At 39.5% G+C, this 18,764-nt stretch overlaps 2 protein-coding genes and 1 long non-coding RNA gene across 7 annotated transcripts in view; 1 reads left to right on the top strand and 2 right to left on the bottom strand.

Moving 5' to 3' along the window:
* Positions 1-52: 52 nt before the first annotated feature.
* Positions 53-18,702, top strand: LOC111601466. 2 transcript variants are annotated; one of them, XR_002751551.2, is made up of 3 exons: positions 53-180; positions 16,245-16,339; positions 18,641-18,702. It is a non-coding gene; the product is annotated as an uncharacterized LOC111601466 (long non-coding RNA). The 2 variants fall into 2 exon arrangements; XR_002751550.2 differs by lacking the exon at positions 18,641-18,702 and adding an exon at positions 16,674-17,000 and having other exon boundaries at positions 16,245-16,614.
* Positions 322-2,476, bottom strand: LOC111601464 (rho guanine nucleotide exchange factor 4-like). 2 transcript variants are annotated; one of them, XM_023318046.2, is made up of 6 exons: positions 2,398-2,476; positions 1,866-2,302; positions 1,646-1,808; positions 1,478-1,584; positions 802-1,415; positions 625-697 (listed from the first exon to the last, which is right to left on the bottom strand). In XM_023318046.2, exons 2-6 carry the CDS (start codon positions 2,135-2,137, stop codon positions 693-695), a joined length of 1,161 nt encoding a protein of 386 aa, XP_023173814.2. In that variant the 5' UTR covers positions 2,138-2,302; positions 2,398-2,476; the 3' UTR covers positions 625-692. The 2 variants fall into 2 exon arrangements, with proteins under 2 accessions (XP_023173813.2, XP_023173814.2); XM_023318045.2 differs by having other exon boundaries at positions 322-1,415.
* LOC111601461 (phosphatidylinositol 4-kinase beta) overlaps positions 4,240-18,764 on the bottom strand; it is a 22,005-nt gene continuing 7,480 nt past the window's right edge. Inside the window, exons 2-12 of one of the 3 annotated variants that reach the window (XM_023318041.2) lie at positions 11,024-12,448; positions 9,459-9,570; positions 8,530-8,806; positions 8,300-8,464; positions 5,714-8,152; positions 5,537-5,655; positions 5,341-5,478; positions 5,008-5,282; positions 4,863-4,951; positions 4,637-4,801; positions 4,240-4,576 (exon numbers count right to left, since the gene is read on the bottom strand). In XM_023318041.2, coding sequence (XP_023173809.2) covers positions 4,389-4,576; positions 4,637-4,801; positions 4,863-4,951; positions 5,008-5,282; positions 5,341-5,478; positions 5,537-5,655; positions 5,714-8,152; positions 8,300-8,464; positions 8,530-8,806; positions 9,459-9,570; positions 11,024-12,156 — 5,100 coding nt within the window. In that variant the 5' untranslated portion in view covers positions 12,157-12,448 and the 3' untranslated portion in view covers positions 4,240-4,388. Of the gene's footprint in view, positions 4,577-4,636; positions 4,802-4,862; positions 4,952-5,007; positions 5,283-5,340; positions 5,479-5,536; positions 5,656-5,713; positions 8,153-8,299; positions 8,465-8,529; positions 8,807-9,458; positions 9,571-9,713; positions 9,834-11,023; positions 12,449-18,764 lie in introns of those variants that run through there. The other 2 variants (XM_023318043.2, XM_023318042.2) reach the window with 2 other exon arrangements.

The following is an 18,764-nucleotide window of genomic DNA, read 5'->3' as shown; positions in this document are numbered from 1 at the left end:
CGAGCAGCGAGCTATCGATAAATGTTAAAAACATCTCTATCTATATCTCCATATAACCATAATTGGAGGAGTTGAATTTATAATTTGCCGATAAAACATATATTAGGCAACAGTATCAGTAAGAGATGGCTATGCTGTATGATATATTTTAAATTCATTATTTATAAGGAACCAATCAAAGTAAGTCGGGTGCAGCAGCTGTACAAAATATATATACTTTTTATAAAGTATAAAGTAAACAAAAGAGAAACGCAACAGATTCTTATTTTCAAATACACACTTTTAATACATAATTGTTTGAAGTTTTATATATATTGGATCTTTGTGTACATATACTGTGGTTAATATAACATATCTATTTGTATATAATTAATAATGTATAAAACAATAATTAAGCAAAAGAAATATCAGCCTCTTCTTCTGCAAGCGTGATTTTCGAATCATAGTTTGCCCTTTGTTTTGCTGACCGATTCGCCATGGTATTGGAATCTTTTATCTTTCGAAACCAGCTGCCGAAAGGTATACGATCGAGAAATTTGGTTGAATTTGACATAAACACTAGCCCAGAGCCACTGCTGGTACTGGCCAATTCATCGTTCCGTTCTGAACTTTTGGATAGCATGTCAATGAAGTGATCCGTAGATTGAATCGGGAAATGAGACATATCGCACTCGAATAGGTCGCAATATTTGCTAACCTGTTGCTCGTAGTTGAAGTCAAACCCTTTCAGCTCTGATACAATCAGCGCCTGGCCACAAAATTGTCGCTCCAAGGCGAGCGAGTTAAGAAAGACATACTTACGCAGTATAGAGGAAAAGCTAAAGTCGTACCATTTGTTTCGTGATCTGCAGTATATGCGTATTGCATTTTTAACTGTGTGCAACCCGATTTTGATACCATCTCGCATGTTCATAATGGAGCAACAGTCCAAAAGGAGGCGACCCTTATAGACAAACTGCCTGCGCTTGATGAAATCTGGCTTACAGTAGACCAGCTGTCTATCGAAGAGGATCAGGATGTACTTGCTGTTCCACAGGTTGTGCTTTAAGCGCGTGGCGTCCGTTTGAATGAAAAATCGCGAGCTGAGCAGCTGAAGCTGAAGTCCTTTAAATTTTTGCAAGCTGGCCTGATAGCCTGCAATGATCTCGCTGTGGCGTCTGCCCTCGTTTACAGCCTCTATGATAGCACGCATCTTCTGCAACGCCATAGTAACGGTTGCTTGCGTATCAGGTACGTGATGCTGGAACACATCGAGCTGTTCATAGTTCAACAGATCACACTGCATCCCCGACTCATATGTGCTGTTACGCTTCATTAAATTCTTCAAATGGAGAGGATAACGACAGATGCGTTGCACGGGCGCCAGCAGATGCGCCGAAAGAGGCAATTGACTCACATTTATGGATGCTTGACAACTTTTGCAATAAGAATTGAATTACTATTGATTCAAACTCAGTTAATTGATAAGTTTACTTACCTTTCAAGCACGTTTCGCGCGTCTTTGATGTTGTCATAAGTTGCAAGCTCAATCACAGCACGGGAGTATGCATTACAATACGCGGAATAGCATAGAAATCCTTTATGCTGATTGTACAAAATTCCATTTTTCACTGAAGTACAGCATGCTATTAGGGACTATACTAACCATATTAAGAAAGACTTTTGATACTTGATTCTGCTCGACGCCTTTCCGCAATGCATCTAAAAAGACTTGCTGGAACTTGTATATGGATGTGATATTCGAAAATATAAGCTGTATGCTTTCCATGGGGAATATGTCCATACGACTGCTCATGACTGGCAAATACCTGAGTGAATGCTTTGTTATTTGTATTGTTCACTATACTCTTTCGCGCATTGCTCACCCATCGCACACGGCAGACAGAACATTCACGTAATTGATTTCAGCTTCAAGCAATTCGCGCATCGCTCCCTGCCGCAACGCATCATCGTTATTGTCCTGTGGCAAGAGGAATTCGGATTCTGATGATGGTTGTGCGTTATGGATTTCATTATTGCTGCTAGTCTGGCTTAGCATTCCGTCTTTGGGGTCCACATTTCTGCTACTGTATTCATCATGGGCATCAGGCGTTTGGGTTTCTCTCAACACACACTCAAAATTCTCAACCGGTAACATCTTCACATCCAAAGGGTCGAGTAGACTGGCATCCTCTTCTGCATTCGTAAAATATTTTAATGCCGTCCCGGTCCTGCTCCAGCTCCAGCTCTAGCTGCAGCTCTTGCGGACCAGTTGTGGCGAGAATCTGCAGCACTTCGGCATAAATTCACTTGCAGTTGGCCGCTGTGGGACACGTTGGTGTGCATTAGTAACTCATGTGTCAACGTCCAATTAACGCCAATTGCATCGATTGCGAATACACTTAACGAATTATTTACCTATATTACATATTTGATCAAACAATTTAAACACAAATTTTGACAAGTGATTTCCGAAGGTTTAAATTTGAAATATAAATCTGTCGTTGAAGATATTGTTAAAAAATAAAATTGATGCAGTTTAAACTTCAGACCTTTTTAAGCTGTAATTTAGTTCAGCTTAGTTTGCAACTTACCTTTGTCGGTAACATAAAAGCTTCTATAAGACATATATAGAGATTCGATATTCGCTTAACGGCAAATTGATGTTGGTGTTAGCTAAACTTCTTAAATTTTAGAACTCCTTATCGGACTTGACATAAATTTGAAACGAAGTAATGTGGACTATCTAAATTGTGTTTTTTCTTAAGTGTCCAAAAATAGTGAAAAATTTAAGTGTTTTTGATTTTTAGCAAATTAATTTAAGTTTCCCTGGAGAAATAACTTTTACAAATAAAAATACAGTTTCCTCAGATAAACTCATATATCTCTTGAGCTGCTGCTGATTACTATAATTTGAATGCACCTGCTACTCTTGAAAATAATTGACATCTATCTTAAAATGTGTAAAAAGAAACAGGGTAAACTGAAAATTTCAAATCTTTATCGTATCTTGATTGTCATCTATTTTCTAGTCAGTTTTAAAATTGTAATATCTAGATTAGTTTTTACTGGAACATATGGATCATCTAACAGCATAATAAGTAAAAGTTTGAAATTTTATATTTTTGGGTATTTTCATGTTTATTAGTAATTTTATAATGTAATTTAGAGATGTTGAATGTTTTGTATACTCAGTACAGTGGTCGCTCAGATATTAGAACTTCCCGAAATTATAAACGCGCGGCAGAACCATTTCAATTTAGTCTTTTCGAAAAGCCTTTAAAACAAATTCTGGTTGTTTCAAAGGTGTTTGCGGTCTGAGAACTCTCAGCTATTGGCCAATTTCTATGAGGTTTTAACTGAAGTATTATAATTCACAAGCGATCACTGTAGTTACATTTGTTGTTGATCGAGTTTATTAAATAAATTTGTAGAAAAATGCAACTTTTATTTTTTAAAATATGTTTAGCTAAATTTTCGATTTTATATTAGGTAATTATAATTATCATACAAGTAGTTTATATTATATTTAAGCCATACATATGAGTACTGTGTAATTGTGTGTGGACATACACAAGATTGAAATAAACACTTTGAGTGCCTAGCTATGATTTTAAGTTTAGTTGAATTTCATTTGATTTTTGCTTTCATATCGCTTAATTACTATAAAGTAAGAAAAATGTTTTGATTAACTATATATATATATATATATATATATAGAATATAATATATATATAAATCTATATATAGAACATTTACACATATGCGGAATTTGGAGGGCAAAAGCGAACAGATATTCAAATACCATTATCTTAGATATTATTTTTTGTTACTTTATAAATAAATTGATGTCTGTATTGTTGGAAAGTATTAAGTTGATTCAGTTATGATTAAAAACCCGATAAATGTTGGAATTTCAATTTTAATTACTCATACATACGAATAGAAAATTTGCTGCATATCGTTTAGTGAATAGTAGTGAGTTAATGAATGAATATTTTGCAGATGTAATAATTTCTTATAAAATGAGTGCGTGACGACTTATGATACCTTCTAATTACAGTCATAAGATCTTAAATATATACAAGTCGATGATTATTTTGTATGTTTTTCTTAATGAAATGCAATGCAATGCAAGACCGAGACACGGCTGACAGACAAATACAGTCAATGACATTTACACTTTTGCTTAAAAGCTAGACAACATTCACTTTGGCCTAACATAATATAATAGAATAATAACAGTGCCACAATGCAGTATTAACGATTCTGGCTACAATAACAGTTGTTTGGTTTTATATACATATATATAAAATTTTTTAAACATACTTTTGGTTTATCAGATCGGCATTTTAGAACACAAGATTATTAATCAATTCATTAGCTTAGATTTTCATAAAAAACCGTTCTCACAATATGCCATTCGTATAATATTGATACCCATCGTAAAGCTTGGTCGAGAGACTCTTCAATGAGTCCTGCACAAGCTGTTCCACCTTGCGTTCCATTTCTTGTTCAGTTAAATTCATATGAAAGCGTTTTCGGAGATTCTGTACTGTGCCGGAACAGCCATTTTTGAAGCACGGCAATTGTGCATCTAAAAGGAAAGTTGGAAATATAAGTTGTTTGCTTTCAAAGAATTGATTTGTCTACATACTACTGCGCATAATTTCTACAAAGTTTATAATGCGATCCATATGCTTGCGCGCAGACATCATGCCGACGAGCAACAAACGATTAAATTCTCTCCAATGCTCAGATCCGGTGCCCCCCATAACATCGACAAATTCATGGGTAAGTTTAAATGGTGATTGCTCAAAGCCTGTATCACAAAGAACATTGTTATTTTTAGTACAATCGGGCAATTAAATTCAGATACTTACCCAAATTTTTGGGAGATATGCTTAGTATGAATCCGAAGTCTATATGTATTATATGTCCATCGGCGTGAAAGAGTATATTGCCGTTATGTCTACGGGGTGTAAAAACAGTCAGCATACCATTTCCATTTACATATTCGAAACTCACCTGTCCTTAACTTGCAGCAGATAAGATATAATACAATAAGCCGCACAGCTCTGCACGAAGTTCTTTTGGGCTTGACGAAAACGTTCCCCAGTTGGAGGTCCATATTCATCGATAAAGTAATCGCGCAAGGATTTGTTTGAGTTCTTTTTAATTTGATGCAATGAAACTGTGTTCAGAATAGGCTCAATCAAACCGCTGTCGTTCGAGAGGCATATGATTTTATATGACCGCACCCATAGATCAACATGCTCCTCCTCCCAGATGATCTTAAACATCTACATAAAAATATCAAGATATATTCAAAACTGATGATCACTGAGTTGATTAACTCACCTGCAATAGCTGCGTTGCCATCAGTTCTTGTCGCAAATCGTCTCCACACTTGACAATAGCAGATAACAGCCGCCAGCTAGAAAGATGGCCGTAAGGGGAGGATTCTCGAATGAGTTTCTCCTTTTCATGCCAAGGCTCCTATAAGGAAAATAAATTAGGCCATTCGTCCGAGCTAATAATTCTAGGTTACACAAACCTTTAATGCTGCCGCAGATGGATCCTCTGGATCATTGCTGAACGACTTTGTGTTCTCGCAGTTTAAATTGTTGCAGTGTCGAGTGCGCACATCGCCAATATTAAAGACAATTGGAGGACCTATATATAGGAAGTTGATTTAATGCTAGGTTCAAAGCTACATATTAATATATCATACCTTGATCTCTGGAGTCGCACGAGTCCATTGACATCTGTGAGATGGCGTCTCGTTCACTAACCTTGCTCATGTAAAGGTATTGTGCGGTGATCTGATCATCTTCCTGCGACCACACGTCATCGTCATGGGCCTGAAGTCCACCCAGTGAGAGCAAACGGTTGCTGTTACAACTGCAGCAATTACTATTGGCCGGCTCGCCACATCCATTTTCTGCATGCGATTCAGTCTCTTTCTTACGACGGCAACTGGAACCATGATGAGTGCTGCTACAGCTGGAGGTGCGGCTGCAACTCTGGTGCGTATTCAGACAGGTACCCTCCAAATGCTCTTCGCTTTTGGTGTGTCGCAGCGATGGCATCAACTTGGGTATAAGCGGCGACGTGTAAATGTCTGGCACTTCTACAACCTCCACATATATGATGTACGGCGTTTTGTCCTTGGAGTTTAGCACTGCAGTCTTTTCCTCTGTGATGCGCACCACATGATGTGGAATATCCGAGTAGAGCGGCAGCCAGACACGAGCGGGCAAATTTTTATTTATCAGATTTAGGAACATTCGTAGGGCAGAAGTCTTTTCGGTCTTAGAAGGCAACGAGATTAGATTCTTTCCCACATTCATGAGGGACTTCATGAACTCCTTTTGCGGTGCAGTCTTGGGTGCACCGCAATTACAAAGCGTACGCTGTCCTAGCAGACAGTTCACCTGACCACGAACCGTTTCGAAACAAGTGCAACCATTGTCGAATGCTAGTCCCGAAGTCAGATCACCGAGAAAGAGTTTAGCAGGTGTTGTGGGCAGCGTTTGCGTGGTGTATGGCGGCTGTTGGTACATCTTATGCGAAATGCTGAGCGTGCGGGAGTCGGCGAGCAGCACAGTGGCATCTGATTGCGAGCGATGATGGGTTTTCTTTACGAGAGCGACGGCTGGGCTTTGGATATTATCGGGTCTGGCTTGTTGTTTATTCTCTTTCTTGGGAAATATCTCCTTCATGAGCGCCAGCTTGGACTTCCGGCTAGTACTGCCATTCCCCAGCGAATCCACTTGATAGTTATACGCTTCCAATAGCCATAAACACTTTAGGGAAAAGTCAACGGACTTTCGGCAACGGATAGTGAGATACGGGTCAAGGACTTCGGCCAGTTCGTCCATTTGAATATACATTAATATCAACTGCGGTATATAGAGATCCACTTCTTGGTTGGGGAAGCTAAAAATCTTATTGCCAATAAAACTCAAAACTCCGGGCTCCTTCGAGTAGAACAAATAATGCACAGCAAAGTGAATATTAAATACGGGCGATTCGAAAAAGCGCAATAGGCCGCTGGGCCCTCGCTCGTAATTTTGCTGGGGACCCGTAGTGGGCGCCCGGTCGCTGATGAAATATTTCACTACGCCAGGCACTGGCATCTTCAGCTGGTGCAGCGAACTGATAGAGGAGCTCTTACGCATCGTTACGTCGTGACCGACTTCACATTCTGCGCCCGGCAGCCGCAGATTCAGTGTGAGTTCCTTCATCTTCACATCTGTGCCAGCCTCTGCCAGCACATCAGCTGAGGATGTGGGAGTGGTTGTTGTACTAGCCACTGCTGCAGCAGCGGCAGCAGCGGCTTTCTTGCTGGAATTGGAGCTGAGCAGACTAAAGAACTCTTTCTTTTTGGAGATGTCCGTGGGGGACTTGACCAGGTCCTGTGGTATTTGCTCAACACTATGTGCCGTTGGATTCGTTCCGTTGGACTTGACCTTTAAGACGTCTTGCAGCTCGCCAGTCTTTTGCTTGGCTGCATTCTTTTTCTCATGGTTCTCAATTATACTTTGAGCGGTGCGGAAAATTGCATTTTTGGTGGCGCCGAAAAAATTCTTGAAGAGCACTTGATCGTTCTTGGCACTCTCAGTGGGCGTGGCCACGGGTGTGGGTGTTCCTGCTGGTGTTACTGTGGGCGTTGTTGCTGCTGCAGCTGCCACTAACATATTATTGTGGGACAGTGTCTGTGGTGTTGGCAATGTATCGTGTTCCTCCTCATGCTCGACCCTCGGTGGCTCATCGGGTGCCCCACTAAGCGCCGAATTAACAGTAGCTTGAGACACGTTCATTGTGCGATAACACATAAAATCGACGGCGTCCCTCTGCTCTTGATCCTGCTGCTCCTGTTGAGCTGCCAGCTTGGCCTCCTCTCGCTTTTGTTGCTTTTGTTTGCGCGAGGGTCGTAGTGTACGGCAATCGAATTCGTTGACGGCATGCGATGGAAAGAAGTATAGATCCGACTCCATTAGATTGTAGTCTTCATCCATTGACGTGGTGTCCAGCATATCAATACATTCCTCCTCGGCATCCGCGTCGGCATCGGCATCGGCATCCATTTCACCCGAATCAAGCGATTCATGAGAGTGGCATATGCGATTTAGAGATATTTGGTCTGACTCCGAACCACATATAATGCCTGCCGAGATTAACAGTGAGAGGGTTTATAAATAATTATCATTGCATAAGGTTCAATGAAAAAAAACAAAAGCAAACTTGACTTCAGACTGGACGTCTAGAAATATATCCATTTCGAGATGTACCTAAAATATTAAAATAAGCTTACCGGAGTCGTCCGAACCGAGGCTAGTCAGATCCTCGCGTTTTTTATAGCTGCCAGCTCTACTACAGTTGTTGTTGCTTCCAGCATTCCCATCGACCATGTCTTGGGCACCCGTCGTTGCCAGTTCGTTCGATTTGGGCCGTGTTCGCAATGTTGGACAGGATTCAACTTAAATAAAAAAAAGGAAAAGTTTTAGAACAGAATTTTGATGTCAACTGACTTTAAATACTTACTGACTCCATTGGGAACATGTTGGTTCCGTTGCGCGTGCACTGTGACCGCAGATGTGGGCGGGTCCATGGCTGGCCTCCCAGTAATAACTGTGCCGGACCCGGGCACCACATTATTGCATCGGGCAACGGTAAGAGCTGGCATTGGCGGGGATGTGGCAAGTGCGGCCGTTACACTGGCCGCAGTTGTTGCGATTCTCGAGCACATGTTGGTGCTGAGTATTGTTGTCGGTGAACAAAATGTAGTCTCACTCTCGGCATTGGGCGAGGAGATCTCGACCTGTAGGTGTAAAAATGTTTAGTTAGCACATTAACTTGTCGACAAAAGCATTTTCAGTTTTCGACAGCTTCGAAAAGTCAAGTGGCAAACGAAAATTCAAATATGTGGCATGCTCTCTCAAAAGATTGCAGTCTGCAGACTGGAAGCAGAAACTGCGCTGCAATACAAAATTGCATTCAAAAGACTATCGCGTGCATGTTTCCGTTCGTGACCCGAACTCGCACGACTTAACTATCTAACTATATGATATATCTGCCGGCAGTTTGGTGTTCAGCATCGATACCGTTGCATTGTGATGCGCAACATGTGAGCTGAATACGAGTCGTGCAAATTCTGCCACAAAAGCGACACGTATCAATTCTAAGACAATGAAATCGCTCTCAGTCTCTTTCTCATTTATTTTTTTGGCCCACCATGTGGATGTGGACGGGTGTATTGTTGTTATTATCAGCACTCCTGATAAACAAAAGTATAAACACACAGAAAGAGTGCAAAAATATAAATATTACTTAACAGATTATACGAAACAGTTCTGCTGCGTACATTTGTACATTGTGCATGTAACGTACTCGAAATCAACATTTAAGATAATTTAAGATCTGTAGGCGGCTGTGGGAGTGACTAAGTATAATTAATTTGTCCAATTACTCACCTCTGGTATGCGCTGCAAGGCACTGTCGAGACTTCGATTGCGATGATGTTGTGTGTGATTTATGCGAGCGTTGGTCACTTGAGAAACAGGTGGCAGCATTATGCCCATCGATCTAGAAATGTAAGAAAAATCAATTAATTAAGGACAATTGCGAAAAATCAATTACGCTCTTGTCACTGCCGTCTGTACTGCTAGCGGCTGTAACAATTGCTAAACAACAAGTCAACTGCAAATAAACTCAAGTTCCAGCAGAACCTGCTTCCAAATATATAGGTACATCTGTTCTAGACATGTTTGCACTCACAACACGGGAAAATTATTAAGGCAATTGCTTTCTTACTACGATTGCCTGCGTCGATGTATTCTGTCGGAAGGCAGGAGGCTTATAAAACAATGCCTGCTCAAATGAATTATCAATTTTTAGTAGTTAAAATTAGAGCAGAAAAAACAGTGTCGATGAGAGCCGACACTCTAGCCTAGTTGAACTGACTACAAAATACCCTGCACCTACCTCAATATGTTTGCTAATATATTACAATATATATATTAACGTAAACAATACTCAATTCCTGTGTGTTTATTTTCAAATCATACGATTTTGATGTACACAAACTTAGCATATATTTTTGTTGTGATCCAATATTAATATATTGTTCAGTTCCATAATGTTCTGTCTAATTCAAATAACATTTAACATATACATATATTTGATAAAAATGTGAAGTAAACCAATATACCATTTTATACATTTTCAATAAGTGTTGGGTATACGAGCCAAAAAGAAGCACGCGAGCCCATAGAAATGCCTAGCACTGACAGAGAAGCGTGAGAGCAACAAGTGCTCGTTATATGAGTAGATTCGGGGCGAAGCTCTAACAAACTGGTGCTGTTATCATGAGTTTCTGTATGTTAATCTGATAGCTATGTTAACAACAGTGAATGTTAAAACTCAAAGTGGCATGTTAAGGCTGTAGAGTGTCGCTCGTTTAACAGATTTATGAATTTGCTCCTGATAACTCACTTTTTAGATAATAATACAAACAAATGATCGTGTGTCATCAGCAAATTATATTTATCAAGAAGCGACGCAAGCAAAAATAACTATTAGAGACAATAACACATAATAATAGCTTGGTATACCGAAGACTCAATGCTCTTGTACTCAAATATTTAGGTTCGAGATAAATATAAAATAACAATGAGTATTGAACAACTGAGTGCAAACGACAACATTCTCATTGATCGATTATAGCAGTAGAATTATATGATTCAGTTCTTCAGCTAAATGATAAAAATATTGATAACATTCTACGTTTATTTAGACAAAGAGTGTTCGAATTCCCTTTCTTGAGGGGTTTTTCCCAGGCACCTTTTGATAATTTGACTCATAGACGTAATAATATTCTGAATCAGTAAGTGGTAATCGGCAAGTAATGCGTTCGAAACATGGAAGCATCTATAAAAGCCTTCATAAAGATAGCTTGATAATGCAGTTAAGTATTGCAATACAAATGTTATGCAACACCTCCTCAAAATGTTATATACTTGGTAAATTCGCAACTCACCTGAAATCCAAACTCAAGTTCCTTTGGTGCGTCGAAATTCGTTTCGGTGGTAGGCCGCCCGTTGGGGCGCCATTTTGTCCAGCGGCAGTTGGTGCCACACTCAGATTTGGGCGACCATGCACGGAGGGCATGGACTGATTGAATCCACGGCTCAGGCTCAGACGCGGCTTTGAATACCGCACGTGCTTAGGTGTGCTGGCCGCCGAATTGATGGTTGGCGTTGAGCCAGTGGAGAGGCTACAGTTTGCTATGCTCAGCGGCAAGGTAATAGGCGGGGCTTTCAGAAACGCAGGCACATAATCTTCATGACTATTTGTTAGAACAGGCGAAGCAAGCGGCGGCTGGACTCCGTTCTCAATCTCTGAGGTGCACTCAACGAGAGGTTCCTCCAAATTCAAGGAGGAGAGTGTGGTGCTTGATGTGGAGTGCGGCTCACCATTAACCGACGACGTGCTGGCCAAAGACAGGCTGCAATCTCTGCCTAGATTGGGACTGCTGGACTGCGGGTTTGCGGCCACTACCGTTGGACTCTGCACCACAGTGCTGTTGCTGTGTTCGCTGGAGCTGCTGGTGCTGTTGCCAGCGGCAGTCGAATGCTCTGAATTATCATCGTCGTCCGGCAGTGGCGGACTATGTTGGTCGCACGCCAAGGCATAAATGTCCATGTTGCCATTCTCAGCCACCTTCATACTGTGGCTGCTGGCGATGCTATTCGCCTTGCCGTTCATGTTGTAGTCAGACTTTGACTCCGCACAGGACAAACGCACCATAGCGGGTGCACAGTGATCGACGACATCTGCGCTCACGACAGCTGCATCAGCTGCTGGACGGAAGTGCAGCTTATCGCCGCTCTCTAAGAACGAATTGCTGCGCACATTTAGATCATCGGCGGCAACGGCAACAACTGGCGATAGCAGTTTGTTGGCCGTCTCAATTTCGCGGATTTGTCTGAGATATTGATAGCCATTGTCCTGGACCACTGGCTTCTTTCTGGTACCGCCGCCGACGCCGACGCTGGCTATGGTTAGGCCAACCTTGCCGTCCGAGGTTGCAACATTGGACGTAGCTGCCACGCCTGTTGGGCTGGCCGCGTTGCTCTTCTTGGTCTTAAATGCTGAGATGACGGAGTTCATTTTAGATAGATTTTTAGTGTTGAAAGTAGGAAGTCTTGAGTGTCTCAGCGATCAGTGTTCACAGCAAGATTGTTCAGCCTTAAGACTTTGATTGAGTCAGTTCCTTTAGTGCCTTGGATGCGATCTCATCTGTTCTATAATCAGCTCCATTGTTGCCTGTTGTCGCTCAATGGGGTGTACCATAAATGACGATACTTTCGAGTATAAATATGAATGAAACATATATATTTTAAGTCATTCCCTCGCCGAGTGCTCTGAGCAGTTTTGTAAAATTAGCATATTTTCGAGTTCACTGCAAATTAAAAGGAAAAAGGTGTTAATTAGTAATCTGCTATTAATTGAAAACAACTTAAGGTATGCACGCACTGCCAAACTAGTTTGAGACCAAATTCGATTGCTACTTTTTGTTTGTCGCTTTTCCATAATAATAATAATAATAATAATAATAAAAATAACAATATGTTCTCATCTATTAAGCGTCGCAGTTCAGCTGCTGATCGCTAAATTCACAGCTGCCACGGAACATATAAATATATATATAGGTTTATTATTCATATGAGCAAAAAATCTGTGGCCCATGACCAAACGCAAATCAATGACGGCAAAACTCTATATAAATAAATCTGCTACGTATAAACTGTAGACAGTCAAGTGGCCTTGACAATATCTCAATGTTTGCATGTGTATGAGACATTCAAAAATCTGTATAGATGTCTATATATTCGCCTTATATACATATGTATATCCATACTTATCAACAAACGGAGCATTATTAAACAAGCTTGCTAATCTACTGATTATACTTTTAGAGATATTGAAAGCTTTTAGTTATTTTGCATGGGAATTATATTTTCTATTCATTATTTGCGTGCACAATCGAATTTTTCTTAAAGTAGAATGAATTAATAATGTTAAATATTAACATTGAAATCTCATCAAGAATTTCAATCTTCATCAAGAACATTCATGAAATCATGCAGCATCCATTCATACTCTAAAATTATATTGTCTCGTTCAAGAGAACAGCGCATAAAAAGATAATAAAAATGAAAAGTAGCGCCAAGCGCCTTTAATTAATTACGGAATGTAATGTACTTTTTTAATGAACTAAAAAGAACAACAAATAAACTCAAAAAATAAATATAAACTTGAATGCTATGCCAACAGATAAGCATCATTCCCTCAGTTGACCTCTGGACCAGTAGAATGTGTTCATAGTATTCACTGCCACGTGTAAAAGATGACCTTCTGCCTATGGGGAGCTGTCTGTTATTCCATCTACATCATCTATGGGGAGCTTGCACACTTTCGTATGCCCCGACGGGGGCCATTTGACCTCTTTCAATAAATGTTTGCCTATGCGAAACATTTTCATATGATCAAAATTTCATCATCAATCTTTAATGTAGAATATTTAATCTATTTCATCACTTTATATTTTAAGACTTGTAAGTATTTCTCCAAGTTTTACTGAATTCTAATAAAACTCTCGGAAATCGTTATTAATTTTCTAATTTTATTCAGTTTCCCTTGCAGTTAATCATCTTTCGCTGTTCCTTCTCATACACTTCTCATACACTACACTGAGTAATCTTAGAGTAAATTTCATTTGCATGCAAAATTCCGTAGAACTCATATCTGAATATAATAATCGCTAATGACTTATTTTATTGTTGCTCGGCAGCTCCACTTGAGATTCCGTAGTGATTCTGTGTTCGTGGGAAGTGAAATGCCTGGGAATACAGACATATATAAATATATAGAGCTACTGGGACTATCTCCATATCATTTCACATACATAACTGTCGCTCCCGTTAGATTAGATAAGGCAATCGTAGCAAGTGGAATTTAAGTACAAGTTCAATTGACAATATATAAATGTTACGTATTTTGGATACTGCTTTTTCATATATATATAGCTCTTTTTACCATGACCAACCGAAATCTTTGTGTTTTTCTGTTAAATAATTCTTGAGTTTTTCGGTGTCTGAACACATCCTCCCTTCATTCGGGTCATGTAATTGCAACATGTTGATTAAGTTGTCTTGGTCGAACATGTCTGTTGATTGTCGCATTTCAAGGTGATTGGAGTTGTTATTTTTGGTTTGCCGTGTGGTCGCTCAGCTGTCACATATAGCCATATAGCCATTACACGAGTCCGAGAATTGAGAATTGAGCAACAAGTGCGACGGCATTCGGAATGTGCTCGCCAGACCCGCTCACTGCGACTACATTTGCTTCGTTTAAATAATTGCTGATGAACTTGATCCAATTAAAAGTCAAAGAGTTCAATAGCAATTGGAGAAAAACAAAACAACGCCAAGAACCACACAAAATAAACACCACAAATCTAAACGAGAATTGAAAAGGCGAAATATTCCAAATTGACTTCTCAATGAAAGCCGATAGATCAGCATTGCTATGCACACTCGGCACGTTGTAAATAATGAGTAGAGGTATCACTTTAATGGGGTCTATCTGTTTGATATCTACACATAAACCTAATTAACTATTTAATGGCTACAAGGTTTAAAAAACGTTGAACTACGAACTTGGGACACTCTTAAATAAATACTACCATGCAGCAATCAGTCAAAGCCCCGAATCGAAGACTGACTCAAACAAGTTTTTTATGGTCTTCAGAAAAACAATTCGATTGAAGGCGACCGAGCTACCCGGTCTGTGAAAGCCGTCTACCCGGCAAGAAAAATACTTGATTTCGACCCTACAGCATGGACCGTGGTTACATGCATCGCTGCTCAACACCCCACTCGAAACATGTGAACGTGCTCTGGCAGAGAGGGTCCGACGCGCAGATACCACATCTATCTATGCCTAATACATGTTTCTTTATTTGCCTAAATATATATTTTGTAAAACAAACACGACTGCATTTTGTTGCCTTTTATCAACGTTGTCCGTTGCACGCTGCCAAATTGAAATTGGCAACGTCTCTAGGAAGTGGCACAACTTAAGCATAACTATCTGCAGGCCAGCTCAGCTCAGCTCAACTCAGCACAAAAACCAAACAGGTATTGTATATAATTACAACGTGATAATGCTTTATGGACTTCCTGTGTCCGCTGTCCAAGCGACCGAATACTTATTGCGGCTACTGTGGATCGAATTGTTCTCATGCTGATTTTGTTGTATAAGCTTCCCGTTTTACCTCGATAACAGTCGCTGACGAGTTGGCTGGCTTCTTGCCGTTTAGTTATTCAAGTCATGTCTGTGGCTTGATGCTTTGCATGTTTTGCTTTGCCTTTTCTTTTTTTTTTTTTTGTTTCAAGGCAAATTTCAATTTTAGTTTAGTAACCTCAATGATTTTGCAACTTTTCGAATGATGATGTTGGGGCAAGGCGGTTGGCGCAAGGCTACTGGGAAGAAACTCATGAAAAAACTGTTGAAGGGGTTCCGCTGCCTACCCCAAAATAGATATACACTATGCTCACTAACAGAAGCTCTACAACTTTACTCCATCATTTGCATTGTGGTAAAAGCAAATATAAGAATATTTGAGTCTGAGCTCTTCTCGCTAGCTGTGCTTCAAACAATTTGAAGCGCAAGTGTATACAAATTCAGGGAAAACAAACTTCATTAACAGATTCGTGCACAACTTTACCAAATTAAAATAGTTTTTGAAATGCCAGTAAAGTTATACCTTATGCCGTTTGCTCAGGTTTCAATTTGCATTGCTGCGAGCGTTCAGGTGGGCACTCCTCACCTGTTTTGTTTTGCTGAACAACTATTTGACTACAGCTAAGATTTGCACAACTTTTCTGATTTGCTTATTAACAAACTGTGGCATGCCATTTGGTTTCCTATTAGCCAAAAGTATTTATAAATATGAGATTCCTATGCATTTTTATGAATTTCTTGCCGGTAATAAAAAATTTCAACTATTTTAAATGTTTATATATTATAAGCCACATAACTTGAATACATAGATGTAGCTATACAAATGCCTTCAGCTGGCTGAAATACACATTTGCTTAAGCACAGAATACCCTCGTTTCCCCCATTGTACCTACAGGGTATTCGAAAAATTACTTTTAATGCAACTAATGAACTCTTAATTTCAATTGCAGTTGCAGCTGCACCAAGTCGAGCTGTGTGGATGAAGCAAGAGAAAAGTTGGGACACATTCTCAGCATAGTTCTGGCAATTGGATGGATGATGTGGGGTATGCGAGCGCACTAATTTTCTGAATTTTCTTTCGCCATGCCAGAAACAACAATAACTACAGAAAACTTCGAGAAAGTCTACAGTCTGCAGCATGGCATAAGAAAATTTCTTTGATGACGATGCTGATGATGTTGTTGATGATGATTTAAAGGGAGTACAACGATTTCATGCTCCAAAAGCCTCCACAGTTTCAGAGCAGACACACACACGCACACACATAGACACATGAATAAATTTATATTAACTAAAAGTGTACCATATGTCTGCAGATATGTATGTTAGTGTCGAGCACTGTGCCGACTTTTGTTTATCAAGCACAATTTTTTCCAAAGTTTCTGCAGTGCCCACTCAATAGCATTTATGCCATTAACTGGGACATGCTGGCACAGAACTTCTCTGCACTTCGCTCCGTCTATGGCCACTTGCTGAAGTCAGACTGTTATTATTGCCCATTCGCTTCACTCTCCAAATGTACTGAATGAATCTAATGCCGTCTCAAATGCCAAACAACGTGGGCTGCAGTTTTGGCTTTGTTGCTTTTGCTGCTGCTGCTGCGGGTATCTGTTGTGACTTTTATGGCGGCATCTGGCAGCGGGCAGCAGCTGAACGCTAAATTGATTTTGATTGTTTTTAAATATGTAGTTGCGCATACAAAAATGTCACCCTCCAATTAACTGTTCAGTTGTCTATTTCAATAAATCAAGTTACCATTTCCATATATCTATAAAAAGATAAATATAAAAATATATATATCTATGTATAGATAAATAAATATATATGTACATATGTGTTCAAGGTGTCTTCGGTTACACCTCAGTTTTAATAATAGTTTGACACTTACATTTTGGCCACTGCCAATCAGCCGTTAAGCGAATCTGCATCTAATTATTTAAGTGAGCGTGCCAAAAACTGTTCTTGAAACTCTCTTCATATATATTGATGACACAACTTTAATAAACTATGACAGTTATCCGTGACATCCGCATCATATGCACGCAATTAATTTAAATAATTATAGCCTGCACGCAGCCATTGTGATGTACTGCAGATACAGATACTCATGCAGAATTTACGGACAGTCCCTCTCAATTAATGGACTCTCATTCACAACAGGGCGTGGCAGACGAAAAAAACAAAACAAACAAACAATTCAGCTGCACAGATAGACTGGGAGTGGCTAAAGCTGACTGAAAATGCTAAAAATATGAAAAAGAACAGGCAAAACGCCGATTTTTATATATCTTTAAACTTATTTCGAATAGTATAGATAGTAAATAGTTGCTGTATCGATATCCGTAATGAAAATATCGTGAAAAGCTGCTTAATAAAATTATTTGGACACACAAAGTTTTCTCCATTAACATAGCTGTAAAATTTAGAGAAATTGAGAGATATACACACACCATATAGCTATAGGCTCGGCTATTGCTAGTCAACTACGTTTACTATTGTAGTAAACAGATGTTTACTATTGTAGTATGTTGATATATACTATGTAAGAAGAAAATACCATTTAGTGTTGTTTTTCAGTACTATTGTCGATCCTTTTGTAGTCTTAGGATACTTTAAAAGCTGTGATCAAATCAGTTCAGTTCATGGTCAATGTCGCAACACAGGTAACAGGTCGTAACAATCGGTGTTTAGCTTTGAGTAAATGTAAATCTGAACACACAAACAAGACTTGAATTTGTGAAATATTCGACTCTGGACATAACAATACTTTCACGTTGCCTTTAAGAGCTACAAAGCAACATGGTAGCTGTCTGTTACACTTTAACTCAAATGTTTACTATGTAAATTTGCCAAGCAAATAAATAAATGCAATTTACACAATTCCAATCGCGATTGTGGCTGTGTGTGTGTGTTTATTCAAGCAGCGGATATGAAATCACCAAATCAAAACTGTTTTAGCTCCACAGTTGGAGCTGTAGCTGAGTCTAGCCTAATGCAATAAAGCAGGAGTTAGCAGCCAGTGGACAGCATCCGCAATTTTCTATCGATTGGCTTTCGCCACGACTTGCACAGAAAATGGAAAACTATGCAATTCATTTTATTTGCTGCTAAGTGGAATTCCATTGAAAGTTCAGAAGCAGCTTTGAAATCAAGTTTCGTTATTCCGCTGGCAATAGTCAGAAGCAGGTGAAAATTGTTTAAAGTTTTCCTTTCAATTCGAGTCCGCAGTTTCAATATCTAGCTGCCGTTGAGATAAGAGACATCTACAATGATTTACATATACATACATATATATACATATATATTTATTTATACAAGTTTTGTAATATGATGCTCATCCTTCTAGAATCTTGTGTCTAGCGCTTTACATTCCGTCAATTGCGGTAAATAAACCGCAAGCAAACAAAGCAAATAGATATCATGCAGTGATAGAAAGATACTTCTACGCTGTTAAAAAAGAGAATCGCTGT

This window comes from Drosophila hydei, unplaced genomic scaffold, assembly GCF_003285905.1.
Source record: "Drosophila hydei strain 15085-1641.00,03,60 unplaced genomic scaffold, DhydRS2 tig00000063-arrow-pilon, whole genome shotgun sequence".
Taxonomy (NCBI): Eukaryota; Metazoa; Arthropoda; class Insecta; order Diptera; family Drosophilidae; genus Drosophila; species Drosophila hydei.
The sequence above is the reverse complement of the archived record's forward strand: the minus strand, read 5'-3'. Positions and strand labels throughout refer to the sequence as shown.

What these genes read in the sequence shown, in the direction of transcription:
- LOC111601464 (XM_023318045.2), bottom strand. Translation starts at nt 2,137, where the DNA reads ATGTTACCGGTTGAGAATTTTGAGTGTGTGTTGAGAGAAACCCAAACG. An exon ending in CAAAAGTCTTTCTTAATATG is followed by an intron (nt 1,585 to 1,645) that starts GTTAGTATAGTC and finishes TTGTACAATCAG; the next exon opens with CATAAAGGATTTCTATGCTA. An exon ending in GCGCGAAACGTGCTTGAAAG is followed by an intron (nt 1,416 to 1,477) that starts GTAAGTAAACTT and finishes TTATTGCAAAAG; the next exon opens with TTGTCAAGCATCCATAAATG.